Below are 20741 nucleotides of genomic sequence, written 5' to 3' on the forward strand. Positions count from 1 at the left end.
TCACTACTTGATGAATAACTTTATTCTATAAAATTTCAGTAAGTACAGAGAATAATATCATGAATTCCTGTATATTCCTCAACCAGCCTCAACAAGTATCAATTCATACCCAATCTTATTTCGTTTTATAACCCCCATTTCATGCAATCTGTATAAAGCAAATGCCAGATATCTTAACACTTCACCCATACATATTTCCTTATGTATATCTAAAAGATAGCCACTTTTTAAAAAAAACATAAAGTACTATCATATCTAAAATATTTAAATAAGCCCTTTTTAGCAACATGTATTTAATCAATGTTGAAATTTCCCCAGTTAATACATATAAGACTGGTTAATTTATTTCCATTATTTGTTCAGATTAGGATCCAAATAAGATCTATACATTGCAATTGGTTTATCCATCTCAAGTTTCTTCTATAATATTCTGTTATTTTCCTTATTTGTTAAAGAAGTGGGTCTTAATGAGTTTCTGAGGATTTGGATTATACTGATGGCATACCCATGGTATTAACATGTGTCTTCCTTCCTTGAATTTCCTGCAAATCTGTATCTAGAAGAGAAAATCTGTATCAGACTCAGCTTTGAGGTTTTGGCAAAAATAATCCAAAGGCAGTGGTGTGTACTTCCTAAGCACGTACAATCTGGTTGTCTCTCTTCCAGTGATGGTAGCAAGCACTGATAATCATTGGCTAGATTTATTAATGAACAGAGTTTCAAAATAGTCATCTTTTAATTCTCTTATGGCTTCTAATTTATTACCTAGTCCACAATGAGAAAATTTACCTCATCAAGAATTTGGGTACCCCAAAATATGAGAAAGTAAGGATAAATGTTTGAATTTTTTTTTTTACTTAACCAATTTTCAAATAAGTTGATTTCTTAGTATCCTCAAAAATGACCAATGGGCTTTTCATTTTTACTGTTCTTTAGTGTATTATGAACTCTTAAGTAGATTTAAATATATCTGATTTAATACATTACAGTTTTTAGCCTTACTGATAATCAAATTGTCCCAAATGAATGAATTGTAATGGTGGGGTACTAGGATCAGTGGATAATTAGAATAAATGATGAGAAAGAATAGCCACAGAAGGTCCACATCAACGTGAATCAAACTGAGGATAGACTAATAGCTCTTGCCTAGAGCTTATTTATGTGAGTAGAATTATTTGAGTTCGAAAGGACTATTTTAATATTTTAACTTATTTTTAAAGTCAGATTTATTGAGATATAATTTATACATAGTAAGTTTCATCCTTTTAGGTATACTGTTTACAAATTTTGCCTTCAGTCATGTAACCACCAACATGACCAAGATATATAGCATTTCCAACATCCCAAAAAATTCCTGCATGGCCTTTTGTACACTCCACCCACCATCAGCTCCTGGCAACTACTGATTTCTGTTCCAGTAGTTTTGCCTTTTCTGCAATGTCATATAAATTGAATTTAAAAGTATGGAGCCTTTCCAATTCAGCTTTTTAAAACTCCTACAATGAGTCTGCGATTCATTCATGTTGTTGGCTTTATCAATGGGTGGTTTCTTTTTATTGCTGAGTAGTGTTCCATTGCAATGGATGTACCACAATTGGCTTGTCCATTCACCAGCTGAGGGTCATTGTCACTGTTCACAATTTTTGGCAGTTACAAATAAAACTATTATAAACATTCATGTGTAGGTTCTGTATGGATATACGTCTTCATTTCTTTGGGGTAAACATCTAGAAGTATAATTGCTCATATGTTTAAATTTATAAGAAACAGCCAGACTTTTTTCCATAGTGCCTCTACCATTCTGCGTTTCTACTAGCAATCTGAGAGTTTCAGTTACTCCATATATTTGAAATCCATATATTTAACCCATGTATTGAAATCCACGAACAGAAATATCCATTTATTTACATTTTCCTGATTTCAAAACATCTTAAATGTTTTGTAGTTTTCAGCATATAGATCTTACACACATGTTAGACTTATCTGTAAGTACTTCATGATTTTTGTAAGGGCTTAGCAATGTATTACAGTCTTTATTGTTGTTATATAGTTATATTTTAGAAAAACATAGTAATAATAAAGTAAAAGATTTATTTAAATACAGCTGTAAAACAGGAGTCATTTAGATATTATTTTAATTTCCATTCAAAAAAGTATAGGTTCTCTCCTAATATGGCCCCTCCTAATCTATTCTGCTCTGTACAACTCTGGGTAATAATATGAATTTGGTACAGAAATCACCTTTCAATGGTAACTGATTGGAATATCTATAAAATGTTCTTCCCTTTCTTTAAAAAAGGACTTTTCTAGGTGAAACAATTAGCAACAGAATAGATAGTTATCTTCTTTGATATCTTCATATTTGTTTTAATTATAGAACCTGGTATTAATAATTATATAGTGATCCTATTTGTTATTTATTTTCCATCCTAAGTACATTATCAATAAATATGCATAAAGTCTTCAATATATTAGGTAGTTTACCTAGACATAATTACATGTTTACCTAACTAGTCCTTTCTTTAGCTTTTTTAACAATCTTCTGAAGGAAGTATTATTCTTGTGCATTTGATAGACACAGGTGAAGAAACTGAAGCTCAGAGAAATTAAACAGAACTCCCAGGATGACAGAGCAAGCAGGTGGCAAAATAAAATTTGACCTCAGTTATAACTCTAAGATGCTCTCTTCACCTTGTGAAACTGCTCTGGATGTACCAAAGGGTTATCTGTGGATTTGAAAAGACAATCCCATGTCTAATATCCGGGTGCTCTACAGGCCTCTCCATCAGTGTGACCAGGCCTGAGATGTAAACACCTAAGTCAGGTATCATATCTACTTGAATCAGTGTTTCTAAACAAGTTGGTACAGTTTAAAATACTTTAAAATCCACAAAATATACATGTTAACTCAAATGCTTGAATGACATTCTGCGTTTCCTAGTAAACAAGTTAAAACTAAGAAACAACCTATTTTACTTCCTTATATTCCTCTATCAAGATGTCTTTATTCCATTTTTTTCCCCCTACAATACAGAAGCTATCTAGGAATTAGGTAACACTTTAGAAAATGAGATTCCATTTAGGAGAAAGTCAGAAGCATGATCACAAGTTGAGAGTGATCTGATATGAATGTATTGACTCTGAGGGGAGCTAGCAGAAAGGTTCCTAAAGCACTGCACTTACTCTGAGTAGTACCAAACACTCTGAGAGGCTTCGGAGTGCTTGGGAGAGACTAACCTTAAAAAAAAATGTTGCAACTAAAAAGACTATATCAACTTTATTCCTCAAAATTGGTTGGCAGAAAACAGCTAAAATGCAACCTTAAATTTATCATTCTCTGGCAGTAACTGAAAGTTCTAAATAAAGCAGCACTATAGCAGCAAACAGCTATTTTTTAAGATTATTTACCTAAGAAAGTCCAAATTCAAGAGTTCTTTTTCTTCCATAGTGATTGTGGTATAACAAATTTTGACAGCAGTGCAAAAAGCAAAGCCTTGTTCTTTTAAATAGCTTCAGGCATCTGCCATGTTAGAAGGTCGACAAAATTCGAAACCCAGGGCAGACTTACTTAATTACCTAAGAGCCCTGGGGCGTGCCTATAAATTAAGTTTTGTAGATCTTTAAATTACAAATAGAGGCAACAACATTAGTTTAACTGTAGGGGAAAATCAGCTCCCCCCAAAATGAAGATTAAGATCTTGATAGTGGCCGGGCTACGTGTAAATTGGCTTTTGGACAGGCAAGAGGGTCTCCAAGGAACATGCTCTACCTCTGGCCACTGACATATACAGGAATGTAGGCTAAGTAACTCAAATAATCTATATTGAACACAAAAAGACAGACTAGCTCTCTAAAGTATCCACAACCCAAACCAAGAAAGATTTATCTCAGATAAGCAAAAACATTTGACTAATTTGTTGATTTAACTATTGCACCTGGGAATAAAAAGCATGGCAAACTGAAATGCCACTTTAGGTTCAGGACGACTGGTGAAGAGCTGAACACTTCCCATTAGCTTAAGGCTCGAAGCACAAGAGATACTTTAATAAAGGTCTAATACATGCCTACACTATGCCTAGCATTTGATATATGAACCAAGACTTTTATTTAAAAAATATAGAACTGTTAAAAGATATAAGATGACTGTGGTCTTGAGTAAATTCCTTTACCTGTCTGTGTTTTATTTCCATTATCTGTAAAATGAGGATCGTAACACCTTACCCATGATATGATTAAGTGAATTTAAAGGCTAGGTGCAATGATGGAGGCATGAGAGGTGAGACGGAAACCTCCTCCCCAAACCACATGTAATATGAAAATATAACAAATACATCAAATCCTGAAAAAGCAACGGGAAAGAAGGCTGCAGCAGATTGTCTACACCTGGGGAAACCAGCAGACCTCAAGGAAAAGGGTAATGCACCAAAGCTGTGATCCAGAGGGACCCAAGCTCTTCCCCCACACCCACCTGACTTACGGGAGGAAGAGAAAAGGAACGGGGAAGGGGTGGAGGCCTAGGACTGCTAAAAACCCAGCCTTGAAGATCTGCTTTGGGAGAACGAAGCTACATTACATGGTGCTCTGGAGATTACTGGGGTTGGAAACCTAAGACAGGAAAAATATTTGGAGAGACTGAGATTCCAGTCACTTGTAGAAAACAAATATCCACATCCAGCCACTCTGGGACAAAAGAAAGGTGGGCAGTCTGAAAGACTTCCTAACAGCGAGAGGGCTGCTAAAGGGGCAAGGATTGCTCAGAGCTTGTTGCACAGGAGAAAGGACAGGTGGACAAAATTGTCCAGGTACGCTCTGCCCAGCAGGTTGGGAACTTTTAGGAGCTTCAGGCATTCCATTCCTCTGGCTGGCTACACAGCTCCAAAGCCCCCACCATTATATACAGCCTGCTGCACCTTCTTCCCAGCTGGTATCAGCCTGCAAACCAACTGCCCCTGCCATTGTGCCAGACCAGCCAGAGGGCAGCCCCACCTAAGGTAGCTACAAGTGCAAAGCATAGAGGCTTCTCCCTGCATACTCAGCCCAGTGGCCCTGGAAATGGAGACAGGCACTATAGCCAGGAAGCAGGAAACACCTCTTTCCTCCCTAAAAGCACCAGCACTACTCCCCTGTGACCCACACCATTTCACCAGGGACTGAGCAGCACTAGACAGTAGAGTTTCTGGCCACTAGAGGGCACTACCTACAAATATGAAATGTCAAAGGAACCTGGTTCAAACCAAATCCCATAAACACCAGAAAGAGGGCTAAGTGAAACAGAACTCATCAGTCTTCCTGAAAGAGATTTCAAAATAAACATCATAAACATACTCATGGAGCTACAGAAAAATATTCAAGAATTCAGGGAGGAATTCAGGAATGAGATACAAATGTTTAAGAATACAGTATCTGAAGTGAAACATCTAATAGAGGGATATACAAGCAGATAAGATGAAGTAGAGGAAACAGTTAATGAAATAGAAATTAGAGAATAGGAATACAAAGAAGCTGAGGCACAGAGAGAAAAAAGGATCTCTAGAAATGAAAGAATATTGAGAGAACTGTGTCACCAATCCAAATGGAACAGTATTCACATTAAAGGCATACCAGAAAAAGAGGAGAGAGAAAAGGGGTGGAAAGTGTCTTCAAGGAGGTAATTGCTGAAAACTTCCACAATCTGGGGAAGAGTCTCTCAGGCCATGGAAGTGCACAGATCTACCAACACAAGGGACCCAAGGAAGACAACACCAAGACATATAATTATTAAAATGCAAAGATCACGGATAAAGACAGAGAATTAAAAGCAGCGAGAAAGAGAAAAAAGACCACACACAAGGGAAAACCCATTAGGCTATCATCAGACTTCTCAACAGAAATCTTACAGGCCAGAAGGGAGTGGCATGACATATTTAATGGAATGAAGTAGTAGGGCCTCAAACCAAGAATGCTCTACGCTGCAAGATTATCATTTAAATTTGAAGGAGGGAATAAACAATTTCCAGATAAGTAAAAGCTGAGAAAATTTACCTCCCACAAACCATCTCTACAGTATCTTTTAGAGGGACTGCTACAGATGGAAGTGTTCCTAAGGCTAAATAGCTATCACCAAAAGAAATAAAACAATAGTAAAGAAAGTAGACCAATGAATTACTAAGCAGATGCAAAATCAAACCAACTATCCAAAAGTCAGTCAATGGATAAACAAAGAGTACAGAATATACCTAATATACAAAAAATGAAGAAGAAAAAGGAGGCAAAAAAAACACAAACCTACAGATCATGTTTATAATAGTATACTAAGTGAGTTAAATTAGACGTTAGATAGTAAGGAAGTTACCCTTGAACCTTTGGTAAGCACGAATCTGAAGCCTGCAATGACAATAAGTACATAGCTATTGATAATCACCCTAAATGTAAATGGCACTAATCAAAAGACACAGAGTCACTGAATGGATAAAAAACAAGAGCTGTCTATACGCTGCCTACAAGAGACTCACTTCAAACCCAAAGACATATACAGACTAAAAGTGAAGGGAGGGAAAAAGATATTTCATGCAACTAAGAGGGAGAAAAAAGGAGTTGCAGTCCTAGTATCAGACAGACTTCAAAACAAAGAAAATAACAAGAGACAAAGAAGGACATTACATAATGGTAAAGGGGTCAGTCCAACAAGAGAATATAACCATTATAAGTAACTATGCACCCAACACAGGTACACCTACATATGTGAAACAAATACTAACAAAATTAAAGGGGGAACTAGAAAGCAATACATTCATTTTAGGAGACTTCAACACACCACGCACTCCAAAGGAAAGGTCAACCAGACAGAAAATAAGTAAAGACACAGAGGCACTGAACAACACATTAGAACAGATGGACCTAACAGACATCTACAGAACACTCCACCCAAAAGCAGCAGGCTACACATTCCTCTCAAGTGCCTATGGAACATTTTCAAGAAGAGATCATATACTAGGCTACAAAAAGAGCCTCAGTAAATTCAAAAACATTGAAATTGTACCAAACAGCTTCTCAGGCCACAAAGGTATGAAACTAGAAATAAATTATGCAAAAAAAAAAAAAAGCCCACAAACACATGGAGGCTTAACAACATACTCCCATACTCCTAAATAATCAATAGCTCAGTGACCAAATAAAAAGAGAGATCAAGCAATACATGGAGACAAATGACAACAATAACTCAACACCACAAAAGCTGTGGGATACAGCAAATGCCATGCTAAGAGGGAATTATATTGCAATACAGGCTTACCTCAGGAAAGAAGAACAATCTCATTTAACAGTCTAAATTCACAATTAATGAAACTAGAAAAAGAAGAACAAATGAGTCCCAAAGTCAGCAGAAGGAGGGACATGATAAAGAGAAGAAATAAATAAAATTGAGAATAAAACAATAGAAAAAATTAATGAAACAAAGAGCTGGTTCTTTGAGAAAATAAAATAAACCCCAAGCCAGACTTATTAAGAAAAAAAGGGAATCTACACACATAAACAGAATCAGAAATGAGACAGGAAAAATTAAGATGGCCACGACAGAAATAAAAAGAATTACTAAAGAATACTATGAAAATCTATATGCTACCAAACTGGATAACCTACAAGAACTGGACAACTTTCTAGAAAAATACAACCTTCCAAGGCTGACCCAGAAAGAAAAATAAAATCTGAACAGACCAATTACCAGCAATGAAATTGAACTGGTAATCAAAAAACTACCTAACAACAAAACTGCTGGACCAGATGGCTTCACCACTGAATTTTATCAAACATTTAGTGAAGACCTAATACCCATCCTCCTTAAAGTTTTCCAAAGAATAGAAGAAGAGGGAATACCTCCAAACTCATTCTATGAGGCCAGCATTGCTCTAATACCAAAACCAGGCAAAGACACCACAAAAAAAGAAAATTACAGACCAATATACCTGAAGAACATAGATGCAAAAATACTCAACAAAATATTAGCAAACTGAATTCAAAAATACATCAGAAAGATTATCCATCATGATCAAGTAGGATTTATTCCAAGGAAGCAAGGATGGTACAACATTTGAAAATCCATCAACATCATCCACCACATCAACAAAAAGAAGGACAAAAATCACATGATCATCTCCATAGATGCTGAAAAAACATTCAACAAAATTCAACATCCATTCATGATATAAACTCCCAACAACATGGGTACAGAGGGCAAGTACCTCAACATAATAAAGGCCGTATATGACAAACCCACAGCCAACATTATACTTAACAGAGAAACTGAAACCTATTCCTTTAAGATCAGAAACAAGACAAGGATGCCCACTCTCCCCACTTCTATTCAACATAGTACTGGAGGTCCTAGCCATGGCAATCAGACAACACAAAGAAATTAAAGGCATCCTGATTGGCAAGGAAGAAGTTAAACTGTCCCTGTTTGCTGATGACATGATATTGTACATAAAAAACCCTAAAGAATCCACTCCAAAACTACTAGATCTAATATCTGAATTCAGTAAAGTTGCAGGATACGAAATTAATATGTACAAATCTGTGGCATTCCTATACACTAACAAAGAACTAGCAGAGTGAGAAATCAGGAAAACAAGTCCATTCACAGTTGCATCAAAAAGAATAAAACACCTAGGAATAAACCTAACCAAGGAAGTGAAAGACCTATACTCTGAAAACTACAAGACACTCATGAGAGAAATTAAAGAAGATACCAATAAATGGAAATACATCCTGTGCTCATGGATAGGAAGAATTAATATTGTCAAAATGGTCATTCTGCCTAAAGCAATCTATAGATTCAATGCAATTCCTATCAAAATACCAACAGCATTCTTCAACGAACTGGAGAAAATCATTCTAAAATTCATATGAAACCACAAAAGATGCCTAATAGCCAAAGCAATCCTGAGAAGGAAGAATAAAGCAGGGGGGATTATGCTCTCCATCTTCAAGCTCTACTACAAAGTCACAGTAATAAAGACAATTTGGTACTGCCACAAGAACAGACCCATAGACCAATCGAACAGACTAAAGAGCCCTGATATAAACCCACACATATATGGTCAATTAATATATGATAAAGGAGCCATGGACATACAATGGGGAAATGACAGCCTCTTCAACAGCTGGTGTTGGCAAAACTGGACAGCTACATGTAAGAGAATGAAACTGATTACCGCCTAACTCCATACACAAAGTAAACTTGAACTGGATCAAAGACCTGAATGTAAGTCATGAAACCATAAAACTCTTAGAAGACAACATACACAAAACTCTCTTGAATATAAATATGAGTAACTTTTTTATGAATGTATCTCCTCGGGCAAGGGAAACTAAAGCAAAAATGAACAAATGGGACTACATCAAACTAAAAAGCTTCTATACAGCAAAGGATACTATCAACAGAACAAAAATGCATCATACGGTATGGGAGAATATATTTGTAAATGACATATCCAACAAGGGGTTAACATCCAAAATGTATAAAGAACTTACACGCCTAAATACCCAGAAAGCAAATAACCCAATTAACAAATTGGCAGAGGGTATGAGGAGACAGTTCTCCAAAGAAGAAATTCAGATGGCCAACAGACACATGAAAAGATGCTCCACATCACTAATCACCAGGGAAATGCAAATTAAAACCACAGTGAGATATCACCTCACACCAGTAAGGATGGCCAGCATCGAAAAAACTAAGAACAACAAATGCTGGGGAGGATGCGGAGAAAGGGGAACCCTCCTACACTGCTAGTGGAAATGTAAGCTAGTTCAACCATTGTGGAAAGCAATATGGAAGTTCCTCAAAAAACTTAAAATAGAAATACCATTTGACCCAGGAATTCCACTCCTTGGAATTTACCCAAAGAATACAACTTCTCAGATTCAAAAAGACATATGCACCCCTATGTTTAACACAGCACTTTTTATAATAGCCTAGATATGAAAGCAACCTGAGTGTCCATCAGCAGATGAATGGATAAAGAAGATGTGGTACATATACACAATGGAATACTATTCGGCCATAAGAAAGAAACAAATCCTACCATTTGCAACAACATGGATGGAGCTGGAGGATATTATGCTCAGTGAAATAAGCTGTGGAGAAAGACAAGTACCAACTGATTTCCCTCATTTGTGGAGTACAACAATGAAGAAAAACTGAAGGAGCAAAATAGCAGCAGGCTCAGAGACTTCAAGAAGTAACTAGTGGTTACCAAAGGGGAGGTGTGTGGGAGGGCAGGTGGGGAGGGAGGGGAAAGGGGATTGAGGGGCATTATGTTCAGTACGCATGGTGTGGGGGATCACGGGGAGAACAGTGTAGCACAGAGAAGGCACATAGTGGATCTGTGGCATCTTACTACACTGATGGACAGTGACTGCATTGGGGTATGGGTGGGGACTTGGTAATATGGGTAAATGTAGTAACCACATTGTTTTTTTATGTGAAACGTTCATAAGAGGGTAATCAATAATACCTTAATAAAAATAAAAATAAAAAGATGACTTCTAAAATTATAAAGACAAAATCCACAAAAATCACCCTAGTCAAAATCCCAAAGCAGGAGAAAAAGAAATCCAGAACAGAAAAATCTCCTGAGTATTATTGTTGTTATTGATTCTAGAAGGTTATAACCAGAAATGTCAGGAGATTTTAATTCATTCAAGAAATATTTATTTATTGACCTCCCTCAGTGTGTCACAAAGCTTAAAGATCAAGCAACTGATTAAGCCTGAAAACGATTTGCTCAACGCCAGAACTCAAATTTAAGATTCCTATCTTCTTGAAAGACTAAAGCTACGTTTACATAATCCTTTCAAGAGAAAAGAACAATGTAACAACAATGTGCCCAACTCCTGAAGACAGCCTTAGACTCATGGCCATTTAACTTAGATGTCAGGGCCGCACTGCTTTCCACTTCATGCATACCCGGAAGGGACTATATTCAGCTGGTTTAGCTACTCAGATTATCGAGACAATCAAGCCAAGGTTACCACTTTAGGCTTCACAACGTATGTGCTATTTGTCATTGGGTCTGTTTAAAGCAAACAAATTAACAGTGTCAATCTCTCTTCACTGGAGAATCTTGCAACAGAAATAAACATAAAAACAGGCTGGATCAGGACACTATCTTCATAACTGACAAAGGACATCAGTATGCATCTCCACACCTGACCTGGGATTCATTGTTAGATCACCAGGCCCTACAACCCAACAGGGAAACTTCCCAATGAATCCAGAGGTTGAACTCTGATCTAGGTCCTCCTCTTAATGATTTGAAGTTTCAGGCTACCGAACTTGAAAACATACTGTATCACACAGGTGGATTTCCCAGTCCCAGGCTCACTCACACACAAATGGTACCATCCCACATTGACAACCTACTGGACTTTGTTTCCACTTTCGGCAAAGAGGGTCTGACTCAAACTACTGGTCTGTCCCAGTGGGATAAATCCAATGGGAATCTTACTGAAGGTAGCCTGGGGGGGAGAAAAAGAGGAAAGTTTTATTGTTATAGTCAGAAAATCAGGCTGAACACAGAGGAACAGATGTGTCTGTCACTCAGACTATGACAAAGTAACACCCCTGGGTCCACCACCCTGCCTCCTTTCCCATACCCCCTGACCTGTAGTCAGGTTATACTAAGCATTTCTAGAATGAGGCTGCCCATGAAAACATGATTTTGAATTTGGAAGCAATATTTAGGTACTTATTAATGGCAACTGAGTGAAAGAAATTTGACTAAGAGAGGGCCTTGAAGATATTACAAAAATGCACTATTGTGACAGAGACTGTATTATACGTTGTCACAGTATTTGAAAAAGTTGCAGTTAAAATTCAACTAGAAATATCTAATATTCATTTAGTAACTAATGGCAGGTGTAAGTGTTTTCTAAACTATCTCAAGGCAAAGAGAATAAGCACATTCAAGTAGCAGAAGGTAATGGCACTGCAGCTGATCTAATTAAATGCCACAAATAAATAAACAGTGTATGGTTTCTAAAGACAGTAGACTATTTTGAGCACAATCTACTATTACCAAAGGGACTGGAAAGGACCTTCTTTCTTGTTGTATTTATGAAATATTTTTAAATCTTGTAGAAAAGTGCATAAAATGTCAGAAACACTGATGTGCCCAAGACCCAGATTTAATAAATGTTGTATTTTGCCATATTTGCCTCTGATGTTTTAAGAGACAAAATGATACAGGTACAACCGAAGTCCTCTTCCCACCCCTCTTCCCAAAAGAAACCATTATCCTAAGGATAGTGTGACTCCTTGCTGTCCACGTATTATTCTTTTACTACATATTTAGGTTCCTTTAACAGTAATGTAGTATTGTCTGCTGAATTTCAACTCTGTAGAAATGTGTGACATATTCTGGCAACCTACTTTTTTTATTCAATATTTTCCAGATTTAACCATTTTATAGATATTTATAGATCTATGGGTCTTCCAGTATATGGAGATATCATAATTTAGTTACGAAGGAGTTCATTAAAGAAAAGATTCCATAAGAAAATTTTGTATTTTAAAAAGGAACCTTTATGGTAAAAGCTATTGGAAACTCTGGATTATTAAGGTAGGAAAGCCCACCAAGGGTCACTGAATGTGTCCTGTGACATAAAACAGCTGAACTTTATTTTCTAAAATCCACGGAAGGACAACTGTATCCACCTTAAAATACAGAACGGGGAAAAAAAAGATGAAAGAAGAGTGATAAAAGGAACAGAAACGTAAAAGCTAAAATGCCATAGCTCTTTCTTTAAATAAACTCACCTCATCTGCTCTTCGAAGAACTCCAGTAATAACCTAAAAATGTAAGAAAAAAATTATGATAAACAGCATTAATATCCCTTATCATAAAAGTACTGGATTCAATTTTCACGGCCACAGACTTGTTCCTGTTTTCTTCCTAGAAACTATGTCAAAAGGTGTACAACTCTGAAAATAAATAGCATTCTCCAAATTTAGGGATCAGAGCTAAATTAGATTTTATGCTTGACTTAGGATCAATAACACAATAAAGGTGAGGATAAAATAATCATAAACCCTCATTATATTAGCAAAATTATGTTTGAGTTCTATAAGATGGGTATGTGTGACACACAAACCAATTATATAGGGAGCCTAGTTCACTAGTAAAAAGTACACATACAGGAAAAAATAACATTTTGCTACCGTCCAAGAAGTCTGAGCTTAATAAATGTTTATTAATGATAAACAGGAAGACAAGAGGGATAGTTATCCCTCTATTAATTAAGATATTTTTTATTTGAATGTTTATGTAATTTAAAAAAACACATCACACATGCCTTGTAAAAACTGTGGAGAATACGTGAAGAAAAATTACTTTCTCATAATCCCACCATGCAGAATAACCATCTTTAATCAGTTGTTTGTTTTAGTATATTGACCTTTTTTTTTATCGGTGCATATTTTTATATGACTGGGATTATACCAAATACATCTTAAAAACATTTTGTAAAGACTGGTGTAATCTTCTCCCTTCATCTCCTGCTTCACTGAATTCCAGGATTAAATGGGGCTGTCATGAGGTCTACTTCATTCTTTGTCAGCATGCTATCAGTATTCTTCATACTTCATTAAAAAGCCATAAAAACAATTACAAGATCATTAGCACAGGCTTTTACTAAGGCTCCCATAATTGCCAAGTCAAAGAAAGCCCCCCAACCCCACCTCTGCTGTTAGCATCTGATCCCTAACATTGATGAAACAATCAAATGGAGGCAAAAGGGGATCAGAAATGAGGTACAGATGTGAACTGTGGTACACAGGATAGACTGATTGACCTGCACTGGGCTCTTTAAAGGATGCCAATATTTAACGAAGGTTCTAGTCCATTGTCCTGGAAAAGACGAGCATTTCGACGGCAATATACTTACTGTCCTTACTGGACCAAAGCAAGCATTAATGTGATGGAATTTTCATACAAAGGCATACATCTAAACACAACCTCTGCCTCTAAGCATACTATTAGGAGATAACATTACATGTAATAGAAGTGATGTGAGAGTGGACAGAAGCATTTAAGGTATCAGAAATATACAATCTATGTTCAGGGTTCACATGAGCGACATTCTGGTTACTACATTCCCTCCATTATCAAGTCCCCACCACATACCCCATTACAGTCACTGTCTATTATCATAATAAGATGCTATGGAGTCACTAGTTGTATTCTCTGTGCTATACTTCCTTCCCCATGACCCCCTGTATATTATGTGGGCTAATTATAATAACCCTTAAGCCCCTTCTCCCTCCCTTCCCACCCTCCCTCCCCAAACCCTTTCCCTTTGGTAACCGTTAGTCCAATCTTGGTTCTGTGTGTCTGGAGCTGTTTTGTTCCTTCAATTTTCACTTTGTTGTAATACTCCACAGATGAGTGAAATCGTTTGCTACTCACTTTTCTCTGCCTGGCTTACATCACTGAGCGTAATACCCTCTAGCTCCATCCATGTTGTTTCAAATAGTAGGATTTGTTTTCTTCTCATGGATAAATAATATTCCATTGTGCATATGTACCACTTCGTTATCCATTCATCTCCTGATGGACACTTGGGTTGCTTCCATATCTTGGCTATTATAAATAGTGCTGCGATAAACATAGGGGTCCACATGTCTTTTTGAATCTGCGATCCTGTTTTATTAGAGTAAATCCTAGGAGTGAAATTCTAGGGCCAAATGCTATTTCTATTTTTAGTTTTTTGAGGAACCTCTACATTGCTTTCCACAATGGTTGAACTAGCTTACATTCCCACCAGCAGTGTAGGAGGGTTCCCCTTTCTACGCATCCTGGCCAGCTTTTGTTGTTGCTTGTCTTTTGGATGGTGGCCATCCTAACTGGTGTGAGTTGATATCTCACTGTGGTTTTAATTTGCATTTCTCCAACGATTAGTGATGTGGAGCATCTTTTCATGTACCTGTTGGCTATCTGAATTTCTTCTTTGGAGAACTGTCTATTCAGATCCTCTGCCCATTTTTTAATTAGGTTATTTGCTTTTTGGGTGTTGAGGCATATGAGCTCTTTATATATTTTGAATGTCAAATCCTTATCAGATATGTTATTTATGGATATATTCTCTCATATTGTAGGATGCCTTTCTGTTCTACTGATGGTGTCCTTTGCTGTACAGAAGCTTTTTAGTTTGATGTAGTCCCATTTGCTCATTTTTGCTTTAGTTTCCCTTGCCCGAGGAGATACGTTCATAAAAAAGTTACTCATGTTTATATTCAACAGAGTTTTGCGTATGTTGTCTTCTAAGAGTTTTATGGTTTCATGACTTACATTCAGGTCTTCGATCCATTTCAAGTTTATTTTGTGTATGGAGTTAGGTGGTAATCAGTTTCATTCTCTTACATGTAGCTGCCAGTTTTGCCAACACCAGCTGTTGAAGAGACTGTCATTTCCCCATTGTACATCCATGGCTCCTTTATCATATGTTAATTGGCAATATATGTGTGGGTTTATATCTGGGCTCTCTATTATATTCCATTGATCTATGACTCTGTTCTTGTGCCACTACCAAATTGTCTTGATTACTCTGGCTTTATAGTAGAAGTTGAAGTTGGGGAGTGTAATCCCCCCAGCTTTATTCTTCCTTCTCAGGATTGCTTTGGCTATTCAGGGCCTTTTGTGGTTCCATATGAATTTTAGAACTATTTCGTCCAGTTTGTTGAAAAATGCTGTTGGTACTTTGATAGGCATTGCATTGAATCTGTAGATTGCTTTAGGCAGGATGGCCATTTTGACAATATTAATTCTTGTTACCCAAGAGCATGGGATGTATTTCCATTTATTAGTGTCCTCTTTAATTTCTCTCAACAGTGGCTTGTACTTTTCAGGGTAAAGATCTTTCACCTCCTTGGTTAGGTTTATTGCTAGGTATTTTATTCTTTCTGATGCAATTGTGAATGGAGATTCTCTTTCTGCTAGTTCATTGTAAGTATATAGGAACACAACAGATTTCTGTGTATTAATTTTGTATCCTGAACTTTGCAGAATTCAGATATTAGTTCTAGTAGTTTTGGACTGGATTATTTATGCTTTTTTATGTACAATATCATGTCATCATTATATTGTATGTAAACAGCGACAGCTTAACTTCTTCTTTACCAATCTGGATGCCTTTTATTTCTTCGTGTTGTCTGATTTCCGTGTCCAGGACCTCCACTATTACATTGAATAAAAGTGAGGAGGGTGGGCACCCTTGTCTTGTTCATGATCTTAGAGAAAAAGCTTTCAGCTTTTCACTGTTAACCATGATGTCGGCTGTGTGCTTCTCATATATGGGCTTTATTTTGGGAGGTACCTGCCCTATATATGCATTTAGTTGAGAGTTTTTATCATGAATGGATGTTGAAATTTGTTGAATGTTTTTTCAGCATCTATGGAGATAATCATGTGGTTTTTGTCCTTTTTATTGATGTGGTATATGATGTTGATGGATTTTCAAATATTGTACCATCATTGCATCCCTGGAATAAATCCTACTTTATCATGATAGATGATCTTTTTCATTTATTTTTGAATTCAGTTTGCTAAATTTTGTTGAGTATTTTTGCATCTATGTTCAACAGGGATATTAGTCTGTAATTTTCTTTTTTCATGGTGTCTCTGCCTGGTTTTGGTGTTAGAGTGATGCTGGCCTCATAGAATGAGTTTGGAAATATTCCTTCCTCTTCTACTTTTGGAAAAGTTTAAGGAGGATGGGTATTAAGTCTTCACTAAATGTTTGATAAAATTCAGCAGTGTAGACATCTGGTCCAGGGTTGTTATTTTTAGGTAGTTTTTTGATTACCAATTCAATTTCGTTACTGTTAATTGGTCTGTTCAGATTTTCTGTTTCTTCCTGGGTCAGCCTTGGAAGGTTGTATTTTTCTAGAAAATTGTCCATTTCTTCTAGGTTATCCAGTTTGTGAGAATATAATTTTTCATAGTATTCTCTAGTAATTCTTTGTATTTCTATGGTGTACATCATATTTGCTTTCTGATTTCTAATTCTGTTTAATAGGCCTGAATTGCTATATACTTTCCTCTTAGAACTGCCTTTGCTGGATTCCACAGAAGTTGGGGCATTATGCTATTGTTGTCATTTGTCTCCATATATTGCTTGATCTCTGTTTTAATTTGGTCATTGATCCATTGATTAATTTAGGAGCATGTTGTTAAGCCTCTATGTGTTTGTGAGCCTTTTTGTTTTCTTTGTACAATTTATTTCGCAATTTATACCTTTGTGATCTGAGAATTTGGTTGGTATAATTTCAATGTTTTTGAATTTGCTGAGGCCCTTTTTGTGGCCTAATATGTGGTCTATTCTGGAAAATGTTCCAAGTGCACTTGAGAAGAATGTGTATCCTGCTGTTTTTGGTGGAGAGTTCTGTAGATGTCTGTTAGTTCCATCTGTTTTTGTGTGTTGTTCAGTACCTCTGTGTCCTTACTTATTTTTTGTCTGGTGGATCTGTCCTTTGGAGTGAGTGGTGGGTTGAAGTCTCCTAAAATGAATGCACTGCACTCTATTTCCTCCTTTAATTCTGTTAGTATTTGTTTCACATATGTCGGTGCTCCTGTGTTGGGTGCATAGATATTTATAATGGTTATATCCTCTTGTTGGACTGACTCCTTTATCATTATTTAATGTCCTTCTTTGTCTCTTGTTAGTTTCTTTGTTTTGAAGTCTATTTTGTCTGATACAAGTACTGCAACTCCTGCTTTTTTCTTCCTAATGTTTGCATGAAATATCTTTTTTCATCCCTTTACTTCTAGTCTGTGCATGTCTTTGGTTTTGAAGTGAGTCTCTTGTAGGCAGCATATAGATGTGTCTTGCTTTTTTATCCATTCTGTAACTCTGTCTTGATTGGTGCATTCAGTCCATTTACAGTTAGGGTGATTATTGATAGATATGTACTTATTGCCATTGCAGGCTTCAGATTCATGGTTACCAAAGGTTCAAGGGCAGCTTCTTTACTATCTAAAAGTCTAACTTAATTCACTTATTACATTATTATAAGCAAAATATGAAGATTCTTCTTTCTTCCTCTCCACTCTTTATATGTTAGTGTCATATTGTGTACTCCTTGTACATTTCTTGACTGACTTTCTTGGTAGGTGATTTAATTTTGCATCTCCTTAGTAATTAATTGGTCTATTTACTTTCCTGTGGTTTTGTTTTTTCTGGTGACAGCTATTTACCCTTAGTAGCACTTCCATCTAGAGCAGTCCCTCTAAAATACAGTGTAGAGATGGTTTGTGGGAGGTAAATTCCCTCAACTTTTGCTTATCTGGAAATTGTTTAATCCCTCCTTCAAATTTAAATGATAATCTTGCCAGGTGGATTATTCTTGGTTCAATATCCTTCTGTTTCATTGCATTGAATATGTCATGCCACTCCCTTCGGACCTGTAAGGTTTCTGTGGAGAAGTCTGATGACAGCTTGATGGGTTTTCCTTTGTAGGTGATCTCTTTTCTCTCTGTGTCTGCTTTTAATACTCTGTCCTTGTCCTTGATCTTTACCATTTTAATTATTATATGTCTTGGTGTTGTCCTCCTTGGTCCCTTGTGTTGGGAGATCTGTGTGCTTGTACGGCCTGCGAGACTATTTCCTTCCCCAGATTGGGGAATTTTTCAGCAATTATTTCTTCAAAGACACTTTCTATCCCTTTTTCTCTATTCCTATTCTGGTACCCCTATAATGCAGATATTGTTCTGTTTGGATTGGTCACATAGTTCTCTTAATATTCTTCATAGAGATCTCTTTTTTTGTCTCTGCCTCAGTTTCTTTGTAGTCCTGTTCTCTAATTTCTATTCCATTTACTGTTTCCTCTACCTCATTTAATCTGCTTTTAAATCCCTTGATTGTATATTTCATTTCATCTACTGTATTTTTAAGGTGTCTATCTCCCTCCTGAATTCATACATTAGCTCTTGAATATTTTTCTGTAGTTCCATTAGCATGCTTATGACTTTTATTTTGAATTCTTTTCAGGAAGATTGGTGATTTCAGTTTCACTGAGCCCTCTTTCTGGTGTATGAGGGATTTGGGGTTGAATATGGTTCTTCTGCCTTTTCATAATCCTATTGGATAGTGAGAAATATTAAGTTTCTATAGGCTGCATCCTCTAGTGCCCAGAAGCTCTGCTCTTCAGCGCTCCTCAGTACCTGGAGCTATGGCAGTGGTTGCAGGCGTGCAGTGCCAGTGCCTCCCTAAAGACCAAGCTCTTTCCTGCTTCCCAGCCACAGTGCCTGCCTCTGCTGTCAGGGCCAGTGAGCCAAGCATACAGAGCTGCCTCTGTGTTAAGACCCTAAGCTGTCATAGGTGGGGCTGCCATCTGGCTGGCCTGGAGCAATGCTGGGGGTCGCAGGCAAGCAGCACTGGTGCCTTCCGGGAGGACAAATCTCTTTGCTGCTTCCCAGTCACAGTGCCTGCCTCTGCTGTCAGGGCCAGTGAGCCACATGCATGGAGCAGCCTCTGCATTAAGCCTGTGTAGTTGCCATTGGCACAGCTGCCCTCAGCTAGTCTGGAGCAATGGTGGGGACAGCGGGTTTTCACACAGGTGCTGGTGGGGAGGAAGAAGCAGCAGGCTGCTTATCACAGTGGGAGCCCTCAGTGCTGCATTGCCAGCCACCGAATGGAGTGCCTGGAGCTCCTGAAAGTTTCCAACCTGCTGGGCTGAATGTGCTAGGACAATTTTGTCTACCTGTTCCTTCTCCTGAATCCTTGCCCCTTTAGCAGCCCTCTCACTATTGGGAAGTCTTTCAAAGTGCCTGCTTTTCTTTTGTCCCAGAGCAGCCAGTTGTGTGAACCTGTTCTCCACATGTGGCTGGAATCTCAGTCTCTGACTTTGGTTTTCAATCCCTCAAATCTCCAGAGCACCATGTAATGTGGATTTGTGCTCCCAGAGTAGATTTCTAGGGTTGGGTATTTAGCAGTCCTGGGCTTCTACTCCCTCCCTGCTCTGATCCTCTTCCGCTGGTGTGCTGGGGTGGGGGAGTGCTCGGGTCCCATCAAGTCACAGCTTTATTACTTTACCCTTTTCCATGAAATGTTCTCTTTTACCAGATGTAGACTGGCTGGTGCCCTCTTACTTCTGGTCACTCTTTTAGGAATAGTTGTATTTGCTGTATTTTCATATTATATGTGGTTTCGGGAGGAGATTTCTGCCTCACTTCTCATGCTGCCATCTTTTTTTGCTCTCTCTGACAGATGTATTTTTTTAAACAGAATCTTTATTTAGGTTTATTTTCTGAGAAACATTCCTCATCACTGGAACTATGATTCCATAACAAAAAGGGCTACTTCTTAAGAGTCCAAAATATAGAAAGCTTATTATACCCATCACCATTTGTCTCCTGTTTTATTCAACTTCTTCAAATTTAAATTCGATAAAACAAAAATACTTCTATGTTCTGGGTATACAGTTTACACAAAGCAATGAAATAAGAGTGCATGAGAAAAACATAGTAAGAGAAAATTATTTTTGTTTTAGAGAGCAATAATCTTAAAAGAATAGATTACACAAATAATTTCCTTAAATTACAACCTGTTTATACCATTGCTCTCATTCCTATTCTCCTCCCTTCAAAATGGTCACAGACAGAAAAACAGCCATACCTCCTGCAATGTCCCATCTCCTCCGGCAACAATGATCACATCTGTGTTTTCCATCAGTTCCAGCAGTTTCTTGGCTTGGCCTTCATAATCTGTCT

General features: G+C 37.3%; 1 protein-coding gene across 4 annotated transcripts in view; it reads right to left on the bottom strand.

Moving 5' to 3' along the window:
* Window positions 1–20741, bottom strand: part of AGK (acylglycerol kinase) — a 118060-nt gene that overhangs the window by 25738 nt on the left and 71581 nt on the right. For all 4 annotated transcript variants that reach the window (XM_036994574.2, XM_036994577.2, XM_036994575.2 and 1 more), the window contains exons 6-8: window positions 20647–20739; window positions 12794–12826; window positions 11399–11493 (exon numbers count right to left, since the gene is read on the bottom strand). In XM_036994574.2, coding sequence (XP_036850469.1) covers window positions 11399–11493; window positions 12794–12826; window positions 20647–20739 — 221 coding nt within the window. The remainder of the gene's footprint in view (window positions 1–11398; window positions 11494–12793; window positions 12827–20646; window positions 20740–20741) is intronic.

This window comes from Manis javanica, chromosome 6 (genome assembly GCF_040802235.1).
Source record: "Manis javanica isolate MJ-LG chromosome 6, MJ_LKY, whole genome shotgun sequence".
Classification (NCBI taxonomy): Eukaryota; Metazoa; Chordata; class Mammalia; order Pholidota; family Manidae; genus Manis; species Manis javanica.